At 45.9% G+C, this 20,131-nt stretch overlaps 1 protein-coding gene across 1 annotated transcript in view; it reads left to right on the top strand.

Annotated features, from left to right (window-relative positions):
- LOC122565438 (beta-1,4-galactosyltransferase 2-like) overlaps positions 1 to 20,131 on the top strand; it is a 78,368-nt gene that overhangs the window by 50,181 nt on the left and 8,056 nt on the right. Inside the window, exons 3-6 of the mRNA XM_087975970.1 lie at positions 3,377 to 3,612; positions 7,902 to 8,089; positions 16,074 to 16,196; positions 19,813 to 19,917. Of these exons, the coding sequence (XP_087832096.1) occupies positions 3,377 to 3,612; positions 7,902 to 8,089; positions 16,074 to 16,196; positions 19,813 to 19,917 (652 nt within the window). The remainder of the gene's footprint in view (positions 1 to 3,376; positions 3,613 to 7,901; positions 8,090 to 16,073; positions 16,197 to 19,812; positions 19,918 to 20,131) is intronic.

A 20,131-nucleotide genomic window follows, 5' to 3' on the forward strand; every position in this document is an offset into this window, starting at 1 on the left:
AAAAGCCCTTCATCAGGAATAAAGGCAGTGAGCCTGAAGCGTGGAGAGATAAGCTAGAGGAGGGTGGGGGTGGGGAGAGAGTAGCATAGAGTACAATAGGTGAGTGGGGGAGGAGATGAAGGTCAGGGAGGAGAGGGTGGAGTGGATAGGTGGAAAAGGAGCTGGGCAGGTCGGACAAGTCCGGACAAGACAAGGGGACAGTGTTGAGCTGAAGGTTAGAAACTAGGATGAGGTGGGGGAAGGGGAAATGAGGAAACTGTTGAAGTCCACATTGATGCCCTGGGGTTGAAGTGTTCCGAGGCGGAAGATGAGGCGTTCTTCTTCCATGCGTCTGGTGGTGAGGGAGCGGCGGTGAAGGAGGCCCAGGACCTCCATATCCTCGGCAGAGTGGGAGGGGGAGTTGAAATGTTGGGCCACAGGGCGGTTTGGTTGATTGGTGCGGGTGTCTCGGAGATGTTCCCTAAAGCGCTCTGCTAGGAGGCGCCCAGTCTCCCCTATGTAGAGGAGACCGCATCGGGAGCAACGGATGCAATAAATGATATTAGTGGATGTGCAGGTAAAACTTTGATGGATGTGGAAGGCTCCTTTAGGGCCTTGGATGGAGGTGAGGGAGGAGGTGTGGGCACAGGTTTTACAGTTCCTGCGGTGGCAGGGGAAAGTGCCAGGATCCACACCAGCTCCCAGCTCCCAGCCCTGCCGAGTTTTCACCATCTCTCCAGATCTCCCCCTCACTGAGGACGAACGATCAGTCCTCAGCAAAGGACTCACCTTCGTATCCCTCCGTCCACGCATCAATGAATTTAATACACGTCGTGACATCGAACAATTCCTCCGTCGCCTCCTCCTCCGAGCTTACTTTCACAATCAGGATTCCCGCCCACCTTCCAAGGACCCCTTCGCCCACCTCCAACGCACTGCATCCACCTGGACACCCCGCGCTGGCCTAATATCTGCCCTCGACCTCTTTATTTCCAACTGCCGCCGGGACATTAACCGCCTCAACCTGTTGACCCCCACTCCAACCTCTCACCCTCACAACGCGCAGCCCTCCAATCCCTCTGCTCCAATCCCGACCTCACCATCAAGCCAGCGGATAAAGGGGGCGCAGTGGTAGTCTGGCGCACTGACCTCTACACCGCTGAAGCCAAACGCCAACTCGAGGACACCTCTTCCTACTGCCCCCTTGACCATGACCCCACCATCATCTCCCAGACCATACAGAACCTCATCACCTCAGGAGATCTCCCATCCACAGCTTCCAACCTCATAGTCCGGGAACCCCGCACTGCCCGGTTCTACCTCCTTCCCAAGATCCACAAGCCTGACCACACTGGCCGACCCATTGGCTCAGCATGCTCCTGCCCCACTGAACTCATCTCTACCTACCTCGACACTGTCCTATCCCTACTAGTCCAGGAACTCCCCACATACGTTCGAGACACCACCCACGCCCTCCACCTCCTCCAAGACTTCCGTTTCCCCGGCCCCCAACGCCTCATCTTCACCATGGATATCCAATCTCTCTACACCTCCATCCGCCATGACCAGGGCCTCCAAGCCCTCCGTTTTTTCCTCTCCAGACGTCCCCAACAGTACCCTTCCACCGACACTCTCATTCGTTTGGCCAAACTGATCCTCACCCTTAACAATTTCTCCTTTGAATCCTCCCACTTCCTCCAGACCAAAGGGGTAGCCATGGGCACACATATGGGCCCCAGCTATGCCTTTCCCTTGTTGGCTACGTAGAACAGTTGATCTTCCGTAATTACACCGGCACCACTCCCCACCTCTTCCTCCGCTACATTGATGACTGCATTGGCGCCACCTCGTGCTCCCACGAGGAGGTTGAGCAATTCATCAACTTTACCAACACATTCCACCCTGACCTTAAATTTACCTGGACCATCTCTGACACCTCCCTCCCCTTCCTGGACCTCTCCATCTCCATCAGTGACGACCGACTTGACACTGACATTTTCTACAAACCCACCGACTCCTGGATTACACCTCTTCCCACCCTATCTCTTGCAAAAATGCCATCCCGTATTCCCAATTTCTCCGCCTCCACCGTATCTGCTCCCAGGAGGACCAGTTCCACCATAGAACACACCAGATGGCCTCCTTCTTTAGAGACCGCAATTTCCCTTCCCACGTGGTTAAAGATGCCCTCCAATGCATCTCGTCCACATCCCGCACTTCCGCCCTCAGACCCAACCCCTCCAACCGCAACAAGGACAGAACGCCCCTGGTGCTCACCTTCCACCCTCCCAACCTTCGCATAAACCAAATCATCCTCCGACATTTCCGCCACCTCCAAACAGACCCCACCGCCAGGGATATATTTCCCTTCCCACCCCTCTCCGCCTTCCACAAACACCGTTCCCTCTGTGACTACCTGGTCAGGTCCACGCCCCCCTCCGACCCACCCTCCCATCCTGGCACTTTCCCCTGCCACCGCAGGAACTGTAAAACCTGTGCCCACACCTCCTCCCTCACCTCCATCCAAGGCCCTAAAGGAGCCTTCCACATCCATCAAAGTTTTACCTGCACATCCACTAATATCATTTATTGTATCCGTTGCTCCCGATGCGGTCTCCTCTACATTGGGGAGACTGGGCGCCTCCTAGCAGAGCGCTTTAGGGAACATCTCCGAGACACCCGCACCAATCAACCAAACCGCCCTGTGGCCCAACATTTCAACTCCCCCTCCCACTCTGCCGAGGACATGAAGGTGCTGGGCCTCCTTCACCGCCGCTCCCTCACCACCAGACGCATGGAAGAAGAACGCCTCATCTTCCGCCTCGGAACACTTCAACCCCAGGGCATCAATGTGGACTTCAACAGTTTCCTCATTTCCCCTTCCCCCACCTCATCCTAGTTTCTAACCTCCAGCAACTCGATCCCCTGACTTGTCCGGACTTGTCCGACCTGCCCAGCTCCTTTTCCACCTATCCACTCCACCCTCTCCTCCCTGACCTATCACCTTCATCTCCTCCCCCACTCACCTATTGTACTCTATGCTACTCTCTCCCCACCCCCACCCTCCTCTAGCTTATCTCTCCACGCTTCAGGCTCTCTGCCTTTATTCCTGATGAAGGGCTTTTGCCCGAAACGTCGATTTTGCCTGTCCTCGGATGCTGCCTGAATTGCTGCGCTCTTCCAGCACCACTGATCCAGAATCTGGTTTCCAGCATCCGCAGTCATTGTTTTTACCAGGCTCAAGGATCCAGATGGCCTTCGCTCCTACTGTATTCCACACTTCAGAATGGGGCTCAGTATGACCAGTGTATTCTTTTCCAAAACCTTCTGGCATTTCCCAAGAGGTACCAATGCGATTAACAAATTCCTCTGCTTTTGTATTTTTACTGGTTAACAGTTGGGCCCCTGAGGATTGTGTTCGATGAGGAGCAGTCAATGGAACAGCTGGTTGAATTAAACACCTACGTGGAGTTTGGAGGCCACTATAAGCCACCAGACTGCATTCCCCTGCAACGCATCGCCATTATTATCCCGTTCCGAAACAGGGAGCACCATCTCCGGCACTGGCTGTACTACCTTCACCCGATCCTGCGTCGGCAGCAGGGCGAGTATGGGATTTACGTTATTGAGCAGGTAGGTGATAGGGTACCTCATACCTCCGTTACCAAATCTCTGTCCTCCAAGGTGAGAGGGGGGATTTGACAGAGGTGTTCAACATTTTGGAAGGTTCCACTGGAATAAACGCTGTCTCCAGTGGTGGATGGGTCAGTAGTCAGACATTACGCAGATTCAAGAACCAGGGGCACGAAGTATTACTTTACATGGGGATTTGTCATGATCTGGGATGTGCTGCTTAAAACTGTATTGGATGTAGATCCAACCTCGATCTTTTGATGTTTAGTCAAAGTCCAAGGTGACTTTATTCAAACATACAACACAGAAACAGACCCTTCGGTCCAACTTGTCCATGCTGACCAAGTTTCCCAAACTAAACTTAGTTCCATTTGCCTGTGTTTGGCCCATATCCCTCTAAACCTTGCCTATTCACGTTCCTGTCCAAATGTCTTTTAAATGTAATTGTGTCTGCATCTACCACTTCCTCTGGCAGTTCATTCCACACATGAACCATTCGCTGTGTGCAAAAGTTGCAGCTCAGGTCCCTTTTAAATCTTTCTCCTCATAGCTTAAAGTTACAACCCTGAGTCTTGAACTCCCCACCCTCATACCCCTTCACTCTCACCCTCACACCCCCACACTCTCACTCTCACACCCCCACACTCTCTCACCCAAACATTCTCACTCTCACACCCCCACACTCTCTCTTTCACACACCCACACTCTCTCTCTCACACCCCCACACTCTCTCTCTCACACCCCCACACTCTCACCCTCACACCCCCACGCACTCTCTCACACACCCACACTCTCATCTTCACACCCCCACACTCTCTCTCTCTCACCCCCACACTCTCACCCTCACACCCCCACACTCTCACCCTCACACCCCCACACTCTCACCCTCACACCCCCACACTCTCACCCTCACACCCCCACTCTCTCTCTCACCCCCACACTCTCACCCTCACACCCCCACACTCTCACCCTCACACCCCCACACTCTCACCCTCACACCCCCACACTCTCACCCTCACACCCCCACACTCTCACCCTCACACCCCCACACTCTCACCCTCACACCCCCACACTCTCACCCTCACACCCCCACACTCTCACCCTCACACCCCCACACTCTCATCCTCACACCCCCACACTCTCATCCTCACACCCCCACACTCTCACCCTCACACCCCCACACTCTCACCCTCACACCCCCACACTCTCACCCTCACACCCCCACACTCTCACCCTCACACCCCCACACTCTCACCCTCACACCCCCACACTCTCACCCTCACACCCCCACACTCTCACCCTCACACCCCCACACTCTCACCCTCACACCCCCACACTCTCACCCTCACACCCCCACACTCTCACACCCAAACATTCTCACTCTCACACCCCCACACTCACTCTCTCACACACCCACACTCTCACCCTCTCACCCTCACCCTCACACCCCCTCACTCTCACCTTCTCACACACACTCTCACACACCCACACTCTCACCCTCTCACCCGCACACTCTCACCCTCACACCCCCTCACTCTCACCTTCACACTCACTCTCTCATACCCACATTCTCACTTTGACATCCCCACACCCTAATACTCACACCCTCACACCCTAACACACACACCCTCTCACTCTCATTCTCACACTCTCATCCTTACACCTCCGCACTCTCACCCTCACACCCCCACACTCTCATTTTCACACTCTCACCCTTACACCCTCACAGTCTAACCCTCACACCCCTACACTCACTCTCACAATCTCTCATACATACACACCTCTGTCAGCAAACACAGCACTGAGGAGGGCATTATGTTTGTCTGATATAGCTGATGGGTTGGGGGAGCTCGTTGTAGAATGGGACTATTAGGAAATAGGTCAATGTTTACATTTAATCCAGTGGCTGGATTCAGACAGCAAAATGTTGCTCAGTAGAGATCAGCAATATCTGTTTAATGATTCGTTCAACAAAACTAGGTCTGATTTTCCAATGCGATCACTCAAATCCAAGCCATACATGGTGGGCCCAGTCAGTAAATCAGCTCGGCAGCGGATACCTTGGTTCTCCACCCGTTCGTGTTGCCTCATTTCCTAGTATTGCTTTCCGTGTCATTGCCACGATTTTTGGTTAAGAGATACTTCTTGCAATTGAAGCAAAAATGATGTCATTTCCTTTTTCCTCTCCAATTCAAACAGTGTCCTGTGTAAGTCTTTAGCTCCAGCCTCCACCCCACAGAAAGGGGAAGACACTTCTAAGTTCATGTCAGTATAGTTAGAACATAGAACAGAACATGACGTCAAACTAAACTAATCCCTTCTGCCTGCCCTTGGTCCATATCCCTCCATTCCTTGCACATTCATGTACTTGTCTCAAAGTCCCTTAAATGCCCCTAAAATATCTGCCTTCACCACCACTTCTGGCAGCAAGTTCCACACTCCTACCTCTCTCTTTGTAAAAAAACTTGACCCTCACATCTCTTTTGAACTTTCCCTTCTCACCTTAAATGTATGCCCCCTAGTTTTTGGACATTTCAACTCTGGGAAAAAGATTCTGACTGTCAACTGTGCATCTCTGCAGACCATGTGCTGTAGGTGGACCCATAATGGGCCACAGGTTTTTGGAACTCTCTGCCTAAGAGAGTATTGGAGGCAGGATCATTAAATGTCTTTAAGGCTGAGTTAGATACATCCTTGATTGACAAGGGAGTCAAAGGTTATTGCAGGGATAGATGGGAATATGGAGTTGAGGCCAACAAAAATCAGAGTCAGGAAAAGCACAGCAGGTCAGGCAACATCCAAAGAGCAGGACAGTCGACATTTTGGGCATAAGCCCTTCATCAGGAATCCCGAAATGTCGATTCTCCTGCTCCTCAGATGCTGCCTGACCTGCTGTGCTTTTCCAGCCCCACACTCTCGACTCTGATTTCCAGCATCTGCAGTCTTCACTTTTTCCTAGCCCACAAAGATCAGTCACAATTTTATTTAATGGCAGAACAGGCTTTTAAAGTGGTCTCTTGGAGGGAGTTCGAGGATTCTGACGAAGCGACACTGAAGGAATGGCGATATATTTCCAAAGGAGGGTGAGTGGCTTGGAGGGGAACTTGCAGAAATTGCTGTTCCCGTGTATCTGCTGCCCTTGTCCTCCTTGATGGTTGAATGTGATCGATGAGAAAAACACAAGGGAAGGTGTTCAAGAGGGTGGATGACAGGAGAGACGCAATAACAGGAGGCTTCATGGTGCATACTCTCAACAGTGTCTTGTACAACCATTTCCAAACTAAACCTCCCTACTTTTACCTTCAATTCCCTTTAATTAACTGACGACATTCCTTTTGGCTTCCTAATCACTTGTTATTCCTGTGTACTAATTAATTTGTGATTCATGTACCGAGACATCCAGGGCCCTCTGTATCTAAGAGTAGGTGTAATATGGCTTGGATCTTGCGGATCATGGGTGAATGTTATACATTGCAATATTCTTTTCCATCACACTCCTGACCTGTGCCTTGCAGATTGTAGACAGGCTCTGGGGAACCGGAAGGTGAGTTACTCACCAGGAAATTCCTGACCTCTGACCTGCTGCTCCAGCCACTGTGTAATGTGGTTCACCCAGTTCAGTTTCTGCTCAATGGTAACCTCCAGAACATTGATGGTAATGCCATACAATGCAAGAGAAGTTAGTTAGAGTTTCTGTCGTTGGAGTTGGTAATTGCCAGGCATTTGATCAGCATGACTGTGATTTACTGTTTGACAGCCCAAGCTTGGATATTGTCCAGGTCTTGCTACCTATGGACACAAGCTGCCTCAGTATCTGTCAATGAACATTCCCACTTTTGACATTATGATGGAAGAAAGGTCATTGATGATGAAGCAGCTGAAGTTTGGACTTTGAAATTCACCCTTAGGCGTCCTGAAGCCAGGTTCATGATCAAGATAGGTCAGAGTGGATTGGCCTTCAGCAACCACAAATGACTCCAATCAGTGGAGAGTCCTCCTCTGAATGCATGTTATAGCCAGCGAGATATTCTTGAGGCAAGGTATCCAATATACAAAATATAGCAGTCGGTTGGTGCGCAGCAAGATCCCATAAACAGCAATGCGGTCATCTGTTTTAGTGACACTGTTTGAGGGATACATTGGCCAGCATGCATTCTGCTCTGCTTTGAAGTACCATCGTGGGATCTTTGATGTCAGGTGAAAGGTCAGACTGGGTCACATTGGAATGTTTGCATGCGTGTTTCTGAGCTTCAGGACTTGTTGTTAATCTGTTGGTCCCTTCCCACCAGGCCGGTGAAAACACCTTCAACCGAGCAAAGCTTCTCAACGTCGGATTTGTGGAAGCGTCGAAAGAGAACAATTACGACTGTTTCATATTCAGTGATGTCGATATTGTACCCGAGAATGACCGGAATCTCTATCGCTGCTCTCAGAATCCACGACACCTGGCCTGTGCCATGGACAAATTCGGATACAAGTAGGTACCTGAGCTGTAGCTGCTCATCTGAAGAGCTACCTGTTTTCTCTCTTTTCATTTCCCCTTTCTCTCCTTTTCTCTCTTGATTGATTTTGTTTCACTTTATCTCCTAGACTCTCCTCATATCCTCTCCCTCTCTTTTCATCTCTCTCCTTTCTTTTGTCTCCCTCTTTTCTTTTGCAGTCTTTCCCTTTCTCCTTCTCTCTTTCCCTTTCTCCTTCTCTCTTTCCCTTTCTCCTTCTCTCTTTCCCTTTCTCCTTCTCTCTTTCCCTTTCTCCTTCTCTCTTTCCCCTCTCATTTTATTTCTCTTCTTTCTCTCTGTTGTTTCCTTTTGTTCCCCTCCCTCTTTCCTTTTCTCTTTCTGACTTTGTCTTTCTCTCTCTCATTCTCTCTTGATCACTCTCCTGCTGTCTCCTTTATCTTTCTCTCCTTTTCCCTTTCTTTATCCCTCACGCATTCCGTAGTTCTTTTTTTCTTTCTGTTGCTTTTCATGTTTCAATCTCCCTCTTTTTCTATTTCTTTCTACTTTCCTTTTTCCTCTTTCTCCTTCCTTTCTGTCGCTCCCTTGTTTTCTCTCTCTTACTCGTTCAGTTGCATTCCTTATTTCTTTTATTCCACTGACATGCACATCCCCTTTTCCTGAGCAGCATTTTTCACTGAAATCACTCAGAGACAACACCAGCCTCAGTCCTCCAGCCCCTCCCTCCCACATTGCTCAGAGTTTGGGATCCTTGCACCAACAATACAGTTGACTTGTTTGTTTGCCCCAATGAGTCTCTTGGCCAAGGGCAGTCACTGGCTGAGTTTTACCAAGCAAGAGGCTTAGATGCCTGGTCTGTGCTATCTTCGTCTACACGGTGGCTCAGTGGTTAGTGCTGCTGCCTCACAGCGCCAGGGATCTGGGTTCACTTCCAGCCTCAGGTAACACACTGTGTCGAGTTGACACATTCTCCCCGTGGCTGCATGGGTTTCCTCTGGGTGCTCCGGTCTCCTCTCACAGTCCAAAGATGTGCAGGTTAGGTGAATTGGCCATGCTAAAATTGCCCATAGTGTTCAAGAGTGTGTTAGTTAGTTGCACTAGTCATGGGAAATGTAGTAATAGGTTAGGGGAATGTGTCTGGGTGGGATACCCTTCAGAGGGTCAGTGTGGACTTGTTGGGCCAAAAGGCCTGTTTCCACACTGTGGGGACTCTCTGATTATAAGATTTTGTAATAAAAGTCTGTGTTTTGTTTGTGTAGGGAGCACTGACTCAGGATGGCACATGTACAGATATCTAAGTGCGCAGGGATTGGTTCAGCCATAAAGCATTCTGTGGTCGAATAGTCTGCCCACATTCATAGACGCTTGTTCAAGCTAGTTGCCCTGTTGAGGAGTTGATGAGTCAAGGGGGTGGCACGGAAAGAAAGCAGACAGAGTGGAGACACTTTTCTTTAAACATTCCCTGGCGTGATATTGTTTGAACTCTCAAGTAGTTGGTGTGATTTCTCAGTGGGTATTAACTGCAGTCAGATTTGTTGTTTCATGCATTGCTCCAGCACTTCTAATATTCCTGGTGTGTAATTAAAGGAGATGTAATTGGAGTAATGGGAGAACTGGTTACTACACAATTAAAATAGACGAGATGTAGATTTACAAGAGGGGTGGGGTTAACAGGAATGGGAGAAACTAAATGTTGACAATACTGGGCGGTGTTGGTGCAAAACCATTCCAACTAAGCAGGGGTGAGTGATGGGCATCAGCAAACCTCACAGATCATTCTGTGCGAACAAGGGCTGGTATTTATGAAACCATACGGATATAGGAGCAGAAGCAGACCATTCAGCCTATCGATTCTGCCATTCAATGAGATCATGGTTGACCTGACGATCCTCAACACCATTTGCCTGCCTTTGACCCATAACCCTCAATTCCACTTGCTGATTTCAAATCTGTTAATCTCAGCCTTGAATATACTTAATGACCAGCTTTGATGGTCCTCTGCAATAAAGGATTCCACAGATTAACTACCCTCCAAGAGAAGAAATTCTTTCTCATCTCTGTCTGAAATGTACGACTCCTTACTGTGTGAGATGATGCCTTCTGGTCCTAGACTCTCCTGATTGCTTTTGCAAAAGGAAGGCTTGAACATTGAAAATGAAGTGTTTCAACTAACTAAATATTGGCAAAATACTACAGATGTTGGAAATCTGAGAGAGATACAGAAGATGATGGAGAAAGCTAACAGGTCTGGCAGCATCTGTGGACTGAGAAACAGAGTGACCATCTTGAGTCTGGCATGCTTGTTCTTCAGAACTGAAGAAGAGCTATACTGGACTCGAAATGTTAACTTTGTTCCTCACTCTACAGATAGTGAGTCGAAAAGTGTGGCGCTGGAAAAGCATAGAAGGTCAGGCAGCATCCGAGGAGAAGGAGAGTCAACATTTCGGGCATAAGCCCTTCTTCAGGAATCTGGAGGGGGGGAAGGGGCTGAGAGATAAATTGGAGGGTGGAGGTAGGGCTGGCAGGAAGGTAGTTGGGAAGGAGATAGGTACATGCAGGTGGGGGTAATTGTGATCGGTTGGAGGGGAGGGTGGAGCCAAAGCCTCAGTTTCACTCATTGAAGAGCTCTTTGACGTTGATCCCTCAGGCAACATTTACCTTGGCGCCTGTGGGATCTTGCTGTGCACTGTTTAGCTGCTGCACTTTCCCACAGCAGTCAGTCAAATTGTGTTTCGAAATTTGTCTTGTTGGCTGCAATGTGGTTTGCATTATCCTGGGGCAGTATGAAAATCTGACTCATTTTCCTGACGGTGCTCCCAGTTCCCACCCTTGTCCCATGATGCCAATTCATGTAATTAACTGGCTGTCTACCAGAGATCAGTGCTGCTACTCTCTCGCCATCATCTTCCCCCCCACCCCCCAACCTTCTGTCACTCCCTTTCTCCCCCCCCCCCCCCCAACTTTTCTTGCTCGCAAAAGCCCATCTGGTTTACTAATGTCCTTCAGGGAAGGAAATCTGCCATCCTTACCCAGTCTGGACTACATGTGACTCCAGTCCCATAGTAATGTGGTTGACCCTTTGATACATCATCACAAGGCACTTAACCTAAGGGTTGATACTGGTCTTGCCATCAATATCCTTAACCCATGAAAGATTGAATAAAAATATCTAGTTCGTTCTCACTCACGCTCTTGCTCGCTCCCTCTCTCGCTATCTCCATGGTATATCTCTCTCTCTCGCGCTCATGCTCTCTCTAGCTTTATGGGTAGCCCTGTCTCTCTCTCTCTCTCGCTCTCTCTGGGTATCTTTCTCTCTCTCTATGGGTATATCTCTCTCCCTATGGGTATATATATCTTTCCCTCTCTATGGGTAACCCTGTCTCTCTTTCTCTCTCTCTGGGTATCTCTCTCTCTGGGGTATATACCTCTCTCTCTCTCTCAATGGGTATCCCTGTCTCGGCTATGGGTATCTCCTAGCTCTTTGTTCAGTCTAAAATGAAAAACAGGAAATGCTAGAAATCCTCAGCAGCTCTGGTAGCCTTTGGGACAGACACTCATCGAGCATGGTTTTGTATGTGTTATGCATTGGTGCCTGGAGACTGGGACTGGGACTAAGTGGGGGTCATATCCTACACAGTGTGATAGGTACATGCAGGTGGGGGTAATTGTGATTGTAATTGTAATTACAATTGTAATTGTAAATCAGCTGGTACTGATTTTCCCTAAATTTGCCAATCAGTGGGCAGAGTGTGGGATTTTCCTTTTTCCATTCACAGGATGTGGCATTGCTTGATCGGCAAATGTTATTGCTCAGACAGCAGTTTAAAAAGTCAACCACATTGCTGTGGGTCTGGAGTCACATGTAGGCCAGACTGGGGTAAGGATGGCAGATTTCCTCTCTTAAACAGCGTGAGTGAACCAGATGAGCTTTTTGTTATAATCACTAATGGTTTCATGGCAGATTCATAATTCCAGATTATTACTGAATTCAAATTCCACCGTCTGCCATAGCAGGATTCGACCAGGAGCCCAAAACAAAACTTGGGTCTCTGGGTTAATAGTCTTGCGATTAATATCACAAGACCATCGCTACCTAACATTGAGGAAACAACAGACTGCAGATTAGGGAGAGAGAGAAGGGTGCCTCAAAGTGGATTTCTCCTTTGAGTTATTTAAACGAACTCTCCGGGTACCTTTTCCAGGCCATTCCACGAAGGTCATGTTTGTATCCTACCATTGCTGCTCTAAAACATCCCCATGGCATTTCACAAAAGCGAGTGATATCATTTAAAAAAAAAAATTTGACCCCAAGACAAATTAAGAAGATATTGGGACCAGTGACCAAAAACTTGGTCAAAGAGGTAGATTTGAAGAAGCACCTTAGAGAGAAATAAAAGACCTTGTGGGAATTCCAGAGCTCGAGGCTTCTAGCAGCTGATGGTACAGCCCCAAATAAATGTTGGAATAAAGGAAATGGAGGACCTTTCTTTGAAGTTATTGATGCATTTTTCTGAGGCGGCTCAATTGGGTTCTGGTGACATAATTAATTAGATTGATAGATATACAGCATGGAAACGGACCCTTCGGTCCAACTCGTCCATGCTGACCAGATGTCCTAAATTAATCTAGTCCCATTTGCCAGCATTTGGCCCATATCCCTCTAAACCCTTCCTATTCATGTTCCCATCTAGATGCCTTTTAAATGTTGTAATTGTACCAGTCTCCACCAATTCCTATGGCAGCTCATTCCCTTATATGTACCACCCTCTGTGTGAAAAAGTTGCCCCTTTGGTCCCTTTTAAATCTTTCCCCTCTCACCCTAAACCTATGCCCTCTCGCTCTGGACTCCCCCACCCAGGGAAAATACTTTGTCTATTTATCCTGTCCATGCCCCTCATGATTTTATAAACCTCTATAAGGTCACCCCACAGCCTCCGACACTTCAGAGAAAACAACCCCAGCCTATTCAGCCTCTCCCTATAGCTCAAATCCTCCAACCCTGGTAACATCCTTATAATTCTTTTCTGAACACTTTCATGTTTCACAACATCCATCCAGTAGCAAGGAGACCAGAAATGAATATAGTATTTCAAAAGTGGCCTAACCAATGTCCTGTACAGCTGCAACATGACCTCCCAAATTGTTATTAAATTATTCACTACTCTTGGTCTGATTATTTATGAAGACTGGATGTAGGTTGCTCGCTGAGCTGGATGGTTCGTTTTCAGACATTTCGTCCCCATACTAGGTAACATCTTCAGTGAGCTCCAAATGAAGCACTGGTGGTGTATAGCCTGCTTTCTATTTCTATGTTTGGGTTTCCTTGGGTCGGTGATGTCACTTCCTGTGGTGACATTATTTCCTATGGTAATGTCATTTCCTGTTTTTTTTTCTCAGGAGTGATCAATAGGATCCAAGTCAGTGTGTTTGTTGATAGAGTTCCGGTTGGAATGCCATGCTTCTAGGAATTCTTGTGCATGTCTCTGTCTGGCAGTCATTTCTGAGATGTCTTTGATGTAGGAGAGAGTGGCAAGGGTTTCTGGACGTGTTTTGTCTGCTTGTTTGGGTTTGTTGCTCAGAAATCGGCGGACTGTGTTCATTGGGTCCCATTCTTTTTGAATACAAGATATAGGTGATTTTGCTCTGCTCCACATTGTTCCTCTGTGCTGTGGTGGCTCATTGAAATAATGTTCTAATGCAGCTTTGTTTGTGGATGTTGGGATGATTGCTTCTGTAGTTCAATATTTGGTCTGTATGTGTTGTTTTTCTATGGATGCTGGTTTGAAGTTCCCCATTGGCTGTTTGCTCTACTGTGACATCTAGGAATGGCAGTTTGTTGTTGTTTTCCTCCTCTTTAGTGGATTTTATTCCAGTAAGGGTATTATTGATGGTCTTAAAGGTTTCCTCTAATTTGTTTTATTTAGTGATAACAAAGTTTAGGTTGGATGGTTGGCAGAGCTGTTTGTTCGAGTCTCTGCATTACTGCCTCTGCTAAGAACCCTGATATCGGAGATCCCATGGGTGTTCCGTTGGTTTGTCTGTAGGTTTGGTTGTTGAAGGTGAAGTGGGTGGTAAGGCATGGGTCCACGAGCTTGACAATACTGTCCTTGCTGATGAAGTTAGTTGTGTTTGGTATATGTGTCTTTGGGTCTTCTAATAGTGTTGTCAGTGTTTCCTTGGCCAGGTTGATGTTGATGGATGTGAACAGGGCTGTTACATCAAAGGAGACCATTATTTCAACCTCTTTTATCTTGGTGTCTTTGATGGTCTTCAGGGATTTTTGGGTGGAGTAGATGGAGTGGTGTGAGTCTTCAACTAAGTGTTTTAGTCTTTGGTGTAGCTCCTTGGCCAGTCTGTAAGTTGGTGTTCCAGGTAGTGAGGCTATGGGTCTCAGGTTTGTCAATTTTGGGTAATCTGTAGAAGCATGGTATGTTGGATCCATCTGGTTTCATTCTTTGCAAGTCAGTCTTATTTATTTCTCCCGATTTCTGATGCCTTTTGAGTAGGGCTGTGATTCGGTTCTCTAGTTGTGGGGTTGGGTCTATCGCTACTTGTTGATAAGTGTTGGTATCTGCAAGTAGTGCATTTGCTTTTCAATGTAGTCTCTTTGATTTAAGATGACTGTCAAGCGTCCTTTGTCTGCAGGTAAGATAATATTTTTATTTTTTTAGTCTTTTTAGTGCTTTCTTTTCTTGTCTATTGAGTGTGTTTCCTTCCATTTTCCTGTTTAATGTTGGTGTGACTGTCTGTCTGATGGTTTGTTGGGTTTCTTCTGTGAGTTAGTTGTCTTTCAGTGTTGTTTCTAATGCTGCTAAGAAATGTTTCTTATCCACATCCTGGAAGTTGTAATTTAATCCACTTACTAAGGCGGCTTTTTCAGTGTCTGTTAAGGGTCGGTCAGATAGGTTTTTTTATCCATGCTTCTGTGTTCTCGGTATTGTTATTTTGTGTAAGGTTGTCTAGTTTTTTTCATTTTCTGTGTTTGTCGCTGTCTAATATCTATGGCTTGATGTATTGTGTCTGTTGCATTAGTGAGTAAAGATTTTTGATACAAAGTTTCGCAGTTGTACTTAGAGTCTGTTGTGGTCATCGTTAATCATTTCTTTTAGCATTCTGCAGCCGTTTTGCTCTGCTATTCTTTTGGTTAGTAGAAGTTTATATTTAAGACATTTAGGTAGCACCTGTTTCCTTAGGCATTTGTACAGGAAGTGCAGCTGTTTGTGGGTGTCGCTCTGTTGGATGGCATTGGTTTCCCATTTTTGGGCCAGTTTTAACGTATTGTGCCCATAGGTGTTAGCAAGTTTTGAGAAGATTTGTAGCTCAGGTTGAGTTTCTGGATGTAGGTTTTCTCACTGAGCTGGAAGGTTCGTTTTCAGACATTTCATCACCCTACTAGGTAACATTTTCAGTGAGCCTGCGAATGAAGCACTGGTGGTGTAACCCACTTTCTATTTATATGTTTGAGTTTCCTTGGGCTGGTTATGTCATTTCCTGTGGTGACATAATTTCCTGTGGTGAAGTCGTTTCCTGTTCTTTTTCTCAGAGGGTGATAAATGGGATCCAAGTCAATGTGTTTGTTGTAGAGTTCTGGTTAGAATGTCATGCTTCTAGGAATTCTTGTGCGTGTCTCTGTTTGGCTTGTCCTAAGATGGATGTGTTGTCCCAGTCGAAGTGGTGTCCTTCCTTATCCGTATGTAACGATATGAGTGAGAGTGGGTCATGTCTTTTTGTGGCTAGTTGATGTTCATGTATCCTGGTGGCTAGTTTTCTGCCTGTATCCTTACATACAGATGAAGTACATACCACTTCATCTGGGACGACTGTGTCTGAAAACGAACCTTCCAGCTCAGTGAGCAAACCGACAACCAGAACCTCAACCTGAGCTCCATATTTTCTCAAAACTTGATTTATCAAGACTATTTCAGGAGGCAGAAACTTGCACGCAATGTGGCCTGATTGAGCTTTGCACCTTTACCTCATTTCTGTGTCTCTGTTTTGATCCAGGTTGCCATACACAGGATATTTTGGAGGAGTTGTGGCATTCACAAAAGAGCAGTACTTAAAAATAAATGGTTTCTCCAACAATTACTGGGGTTGGGGGACTGAAGATGACGACACATACAAGAGGTAAAATAAAGCAGACTTTTTAAAACTGGCAAAGTGATGTTTGTTGAACTTCCAGATGGGACTTACTCTTTAGATTTGAGTACAATCATCTCATTTTCATCTTCCTTTATTAACATTATAGACTTTGGATAGATGAAACTCAGTCGCAACAACTTTGTATAAGAATTGCAACGTGTATTAACTTGGGAAGATTACAGAGTTTAGTGTGCTGTTTGATATCTCACAGCTTTAAAGGAATAAAACTGAGAACTGCAGATGCCAGAGATCTGAAACAAACCTAAAATTGTAGGTGAGCTCAGATCTGATGAAGAGTCACCAGACCCGAAGTGTTCGCTCTGGGTTCTCTCCTCGGATGCTGCCAGACCTGCTGAGTTTCAACAGCAATTTCTGTTTCTGTTGCTTTTAAGGGACATGCTCATGATGTCATTATTATATCACTGCATACGCCATTTAGCTCAGTGAGTTAGCTCCACCATTCAATAAGTTTGTGTCTGATCTGATAATCCTCAACTCCACTTTCCTGCCTGCCTTGTCCCCATTAGCCTTGATTCCCTTCCTGATTAAAAATCTGTCTCAGCCTTGAAGATACTTGACGACCCAGGCTCTACAACCCTCTGCAGGACAGAAAACATTCCCTGAGAGAAAAACAAATCATCCTCATCTCTGCCTTAAATTGATGACCACTTATACTGAGATTATGCCCTGTGGTTATAGACTGTCTCACAGAGGAAGCAACCTCTCCACATCAACCCTGTTAAGCCCTGGAAAAATCTTATATGTTTCAATAAGGAGTTTTGTCATACTTCTAAACATTAATTAGTGCAAGCCCAACCTACTCAACTTCTCCACTTGAGAAAATCCTTCCAAAACTGGTGTTAGCCTAGTGAATATGCACTGCACTGCCTACTTTGTCGGTATATCTTTCCTTAGATAAAGTGTTCAACACTGTTCATAATATTCTAGGTGTGGTCTAACCAGTGCCTTATATTGTTTTAACAAGACCTCTGTATTTTAATATTCCATTCCCTTTGTCTGAAGGCCAACAGTCCATTTGCCTTCCATCTACCTACTGAACTTGGAGCTAGCTTTTTGTGATTCATGCACAAAGACTCTATCATTGTTCCTTTACCATCTTTTCTGCTAATCTGCATTCTCAATCCACACCAGCCTACTCTTCGTTTATCACTAGCTAATTAGCCTTATCTAAGTTTAACACAGTTGTTCCTAAACTACGTTTCGCATTCTCAAACTGAATGCTTAATTCTACCTTATTACGGGCACTGTTTCCTAGGGAATCTTTTATCTGAGATCTTTAAATCAATCAGATCCAAAATAGCCTGATTCCCAGTTGGATCCACATAGACTCTTCATGGCTACCTCTGCCGATTTGATTTCTTCAATATACGTGAAGATTAATATCACTCACAACTAATGTAATGTCTTATTTACATGCCCTTGTTGTCTTCTGTAGCGTACAGAATAGCTAATATTATGGGGCCTGTAGTCTATGCTGACCAATAAATTCTTCCCTTGTTATTTTTTAGTTCCGCTCATTTTGGATCTACTAATACAGATCATTTCTTCTGATTGTATTTAAACAAAGCTACCCCACCTCTTCCAGCTTGTAGTTTCGAAATAACCCTGCATTGGTAGATCCTCGATTTGATTTCCTTTAAACTGTGTCTTTGTAATAGCAGCAAGATCATACCCATTACTTGATACTTGTGTCATTAATTCATTTATATTCTTTAGAATGCTGTGCACACTTAAGAGCCATTAATTTTGCTGCCTCCCCATATTCCCCTTTGACCCTATTTACTGCTTTCTTAAAAGCTTGTACACTCTATCCCTTCCTATTGCACTCTGGGTGTCATTATCTAAGTTGTTATTCTGCAATGCCACTAATCTTTATGCTTTGTAAGCTGGGGATGCCCCTTCTCAAACACAGTACCCCCTCTAATTAGTGTAAACACATCTACTTTGTCCATAAAGCATTCCAGTGACCTGTTGTTAACTGTGTACCAAGGTGCCAGACTCCAGGCCAAAGTAATAAAAATAACCAGTGATTAAGAAAGTGTGAAAACACATCATTTGTGGCTCATGGAAGAGACAATTCTTTCAGCAGAGTCATCAGACTCGAAATATTAACTCTGCTTTCTCTCTACAGATACTGCCAGATTTGCTGAGTTTCTCTAGCCGTTTCTGTTTTTTCCTTCGATCTCCAGCATCTACAATTCTCTGTTTTTGTTTCTTTCGAACAGCCTATTTGCTAGTTTGTTAAATGATAAACGTTCCAGTTATTGAGTCACAAAGTTGTACAGCACGGAAATAACGTGCCCATGTTAAATTTTAAATTAATCTAGTCCCAGCATTTGGCCCTTTCTATTCAGGTACCCACCCAGATGCCTTTTAAATGTTGTAATTGTACAGGCCTCTGGTAGCTCGGTCCATACACGCACCACCCTCTGCATGAAAAAGTTTCTCCTTCTGTCCCTTTTAAATCTTTCCCCTCTCTCCTTAAACCTGTGCTGTCTAGTTTTGGACTCTCCCACCCTAGGGAAAAAACATTGTCTATTCATCCTGTCTATACCCCTCATGATTTTATAAACTTCTGTAAGGTCACCCCTCAGCGTCTGACGCTCCGGGGAAAATAACCCCAGCCTGTTCAGCCCCCCCATAGCTCAAACCCTCCAACCCTTGCAACATCCTGTAAACCTTCTCTGTTTAACAACATCCTTCCTACAGCAGCGAGACCAGAATTGAATGCAGTATTCCAAAAGTGGCCTAACCTAGTTCCCACTTGTTAGATTTTATGTAGGTCATTCAAACTGGAATAGGTTGGATGATCCAGTAAGCCTGTTCTGCATTCAGTTAGATCATGGCTGATCACAGATTATATGTAAACTCCACACCTTCTTATACTATCCCCAAATTCCTCGATGCTTGTAGTCTCCTATAAAGGATCTTTTAGATACAACCAGCAAAACTAGCATCATTTACAAAATACCTTGCAAGAACTGTGGAGGAAAAAAATACATCGGACAAACAAGCAGGAAACTTGCCACCAGGATACATGAACACCGACTGGCCACAAAAAGACACGACCCACTATCACTAGTTTCTATACATACAGACAAAGAAGGATATCACTTTGGCTAGGACAACACATGCATTCTAACCAGACCTCCATCAATAAACACATCGATTTAGATCCCATCTACCTTCCCTTGAAAAAAAAGAACCGGAAATGACGTCATCCACCTTAAGAAACCAAGACCTGTAAATAGAGAGGCGGGACATACCATCAGCGCTTCACCGGAGACTCTCACTGGTGATGCTCCCTAGTCGTGGTGACGAAATGTCTGAAAACAAACCTTCCACCTCAGCGAGCTAACTTACATACTTATCATCAGCCTGAACTACAAATCTTCTCAAAAATTGCTATGGATCTCAGTCTTGGCTGGGCACAATTAGTGAGCACTAGTCTGTCTTGAATCCAAACACATAACAGAATGCTACAGAAATGGGATTTGGTGGTGGTGTTATTGAAATGAGGAGTTAAATAATGCTTATCAGACCGCGTACTAAGAAAGTGTCTTTGTTCTTTCTCTCATAGAGTAACACTGAGTGGGATGTCAGTTGATCGACCCGATCGCAACATTGGAAGAACCAAAATGATACGGCATCAGAGAGACAAAGGGAATGAGGTCAATGAGAAAAAGTGAGTCAAAAATTGTCACTTTGCACATGAGGGTGAAAGAGTAGTGATACTGGAGGTCAGAATCATTACTTTGATACAGCAGAATGGAGGTATTTGTCATTACACAGTGGCAAGTGTTACAAGGATGCAAGTATTTGTGATGTTTATGTAGTGTTTACAGTGGCATCTATTTTCATCCTCCTTAACATCACCCTGTTTTGCTACTGCCTCAGTG

The sequence above is a fragment of the Chiloscyllium plagiosum genome, unplaced genomic scaffold (genome assembly GCF_037043375.1).
Source record: "Chiloscyllium plagiosum isolate Xiang-an unplaced genomic scaffold, Cpla_swu_hap1 HiC_scaffold_28, whole genome shotgun sequence".
NCBI classification, from domain to species: Eukaryota; Metazoa; Chordata; class Chondrichthyes; order Orectolobiformes; family Hemiscylliidae; genus Chiloscyllium; species Chiloscyllium plagiosum.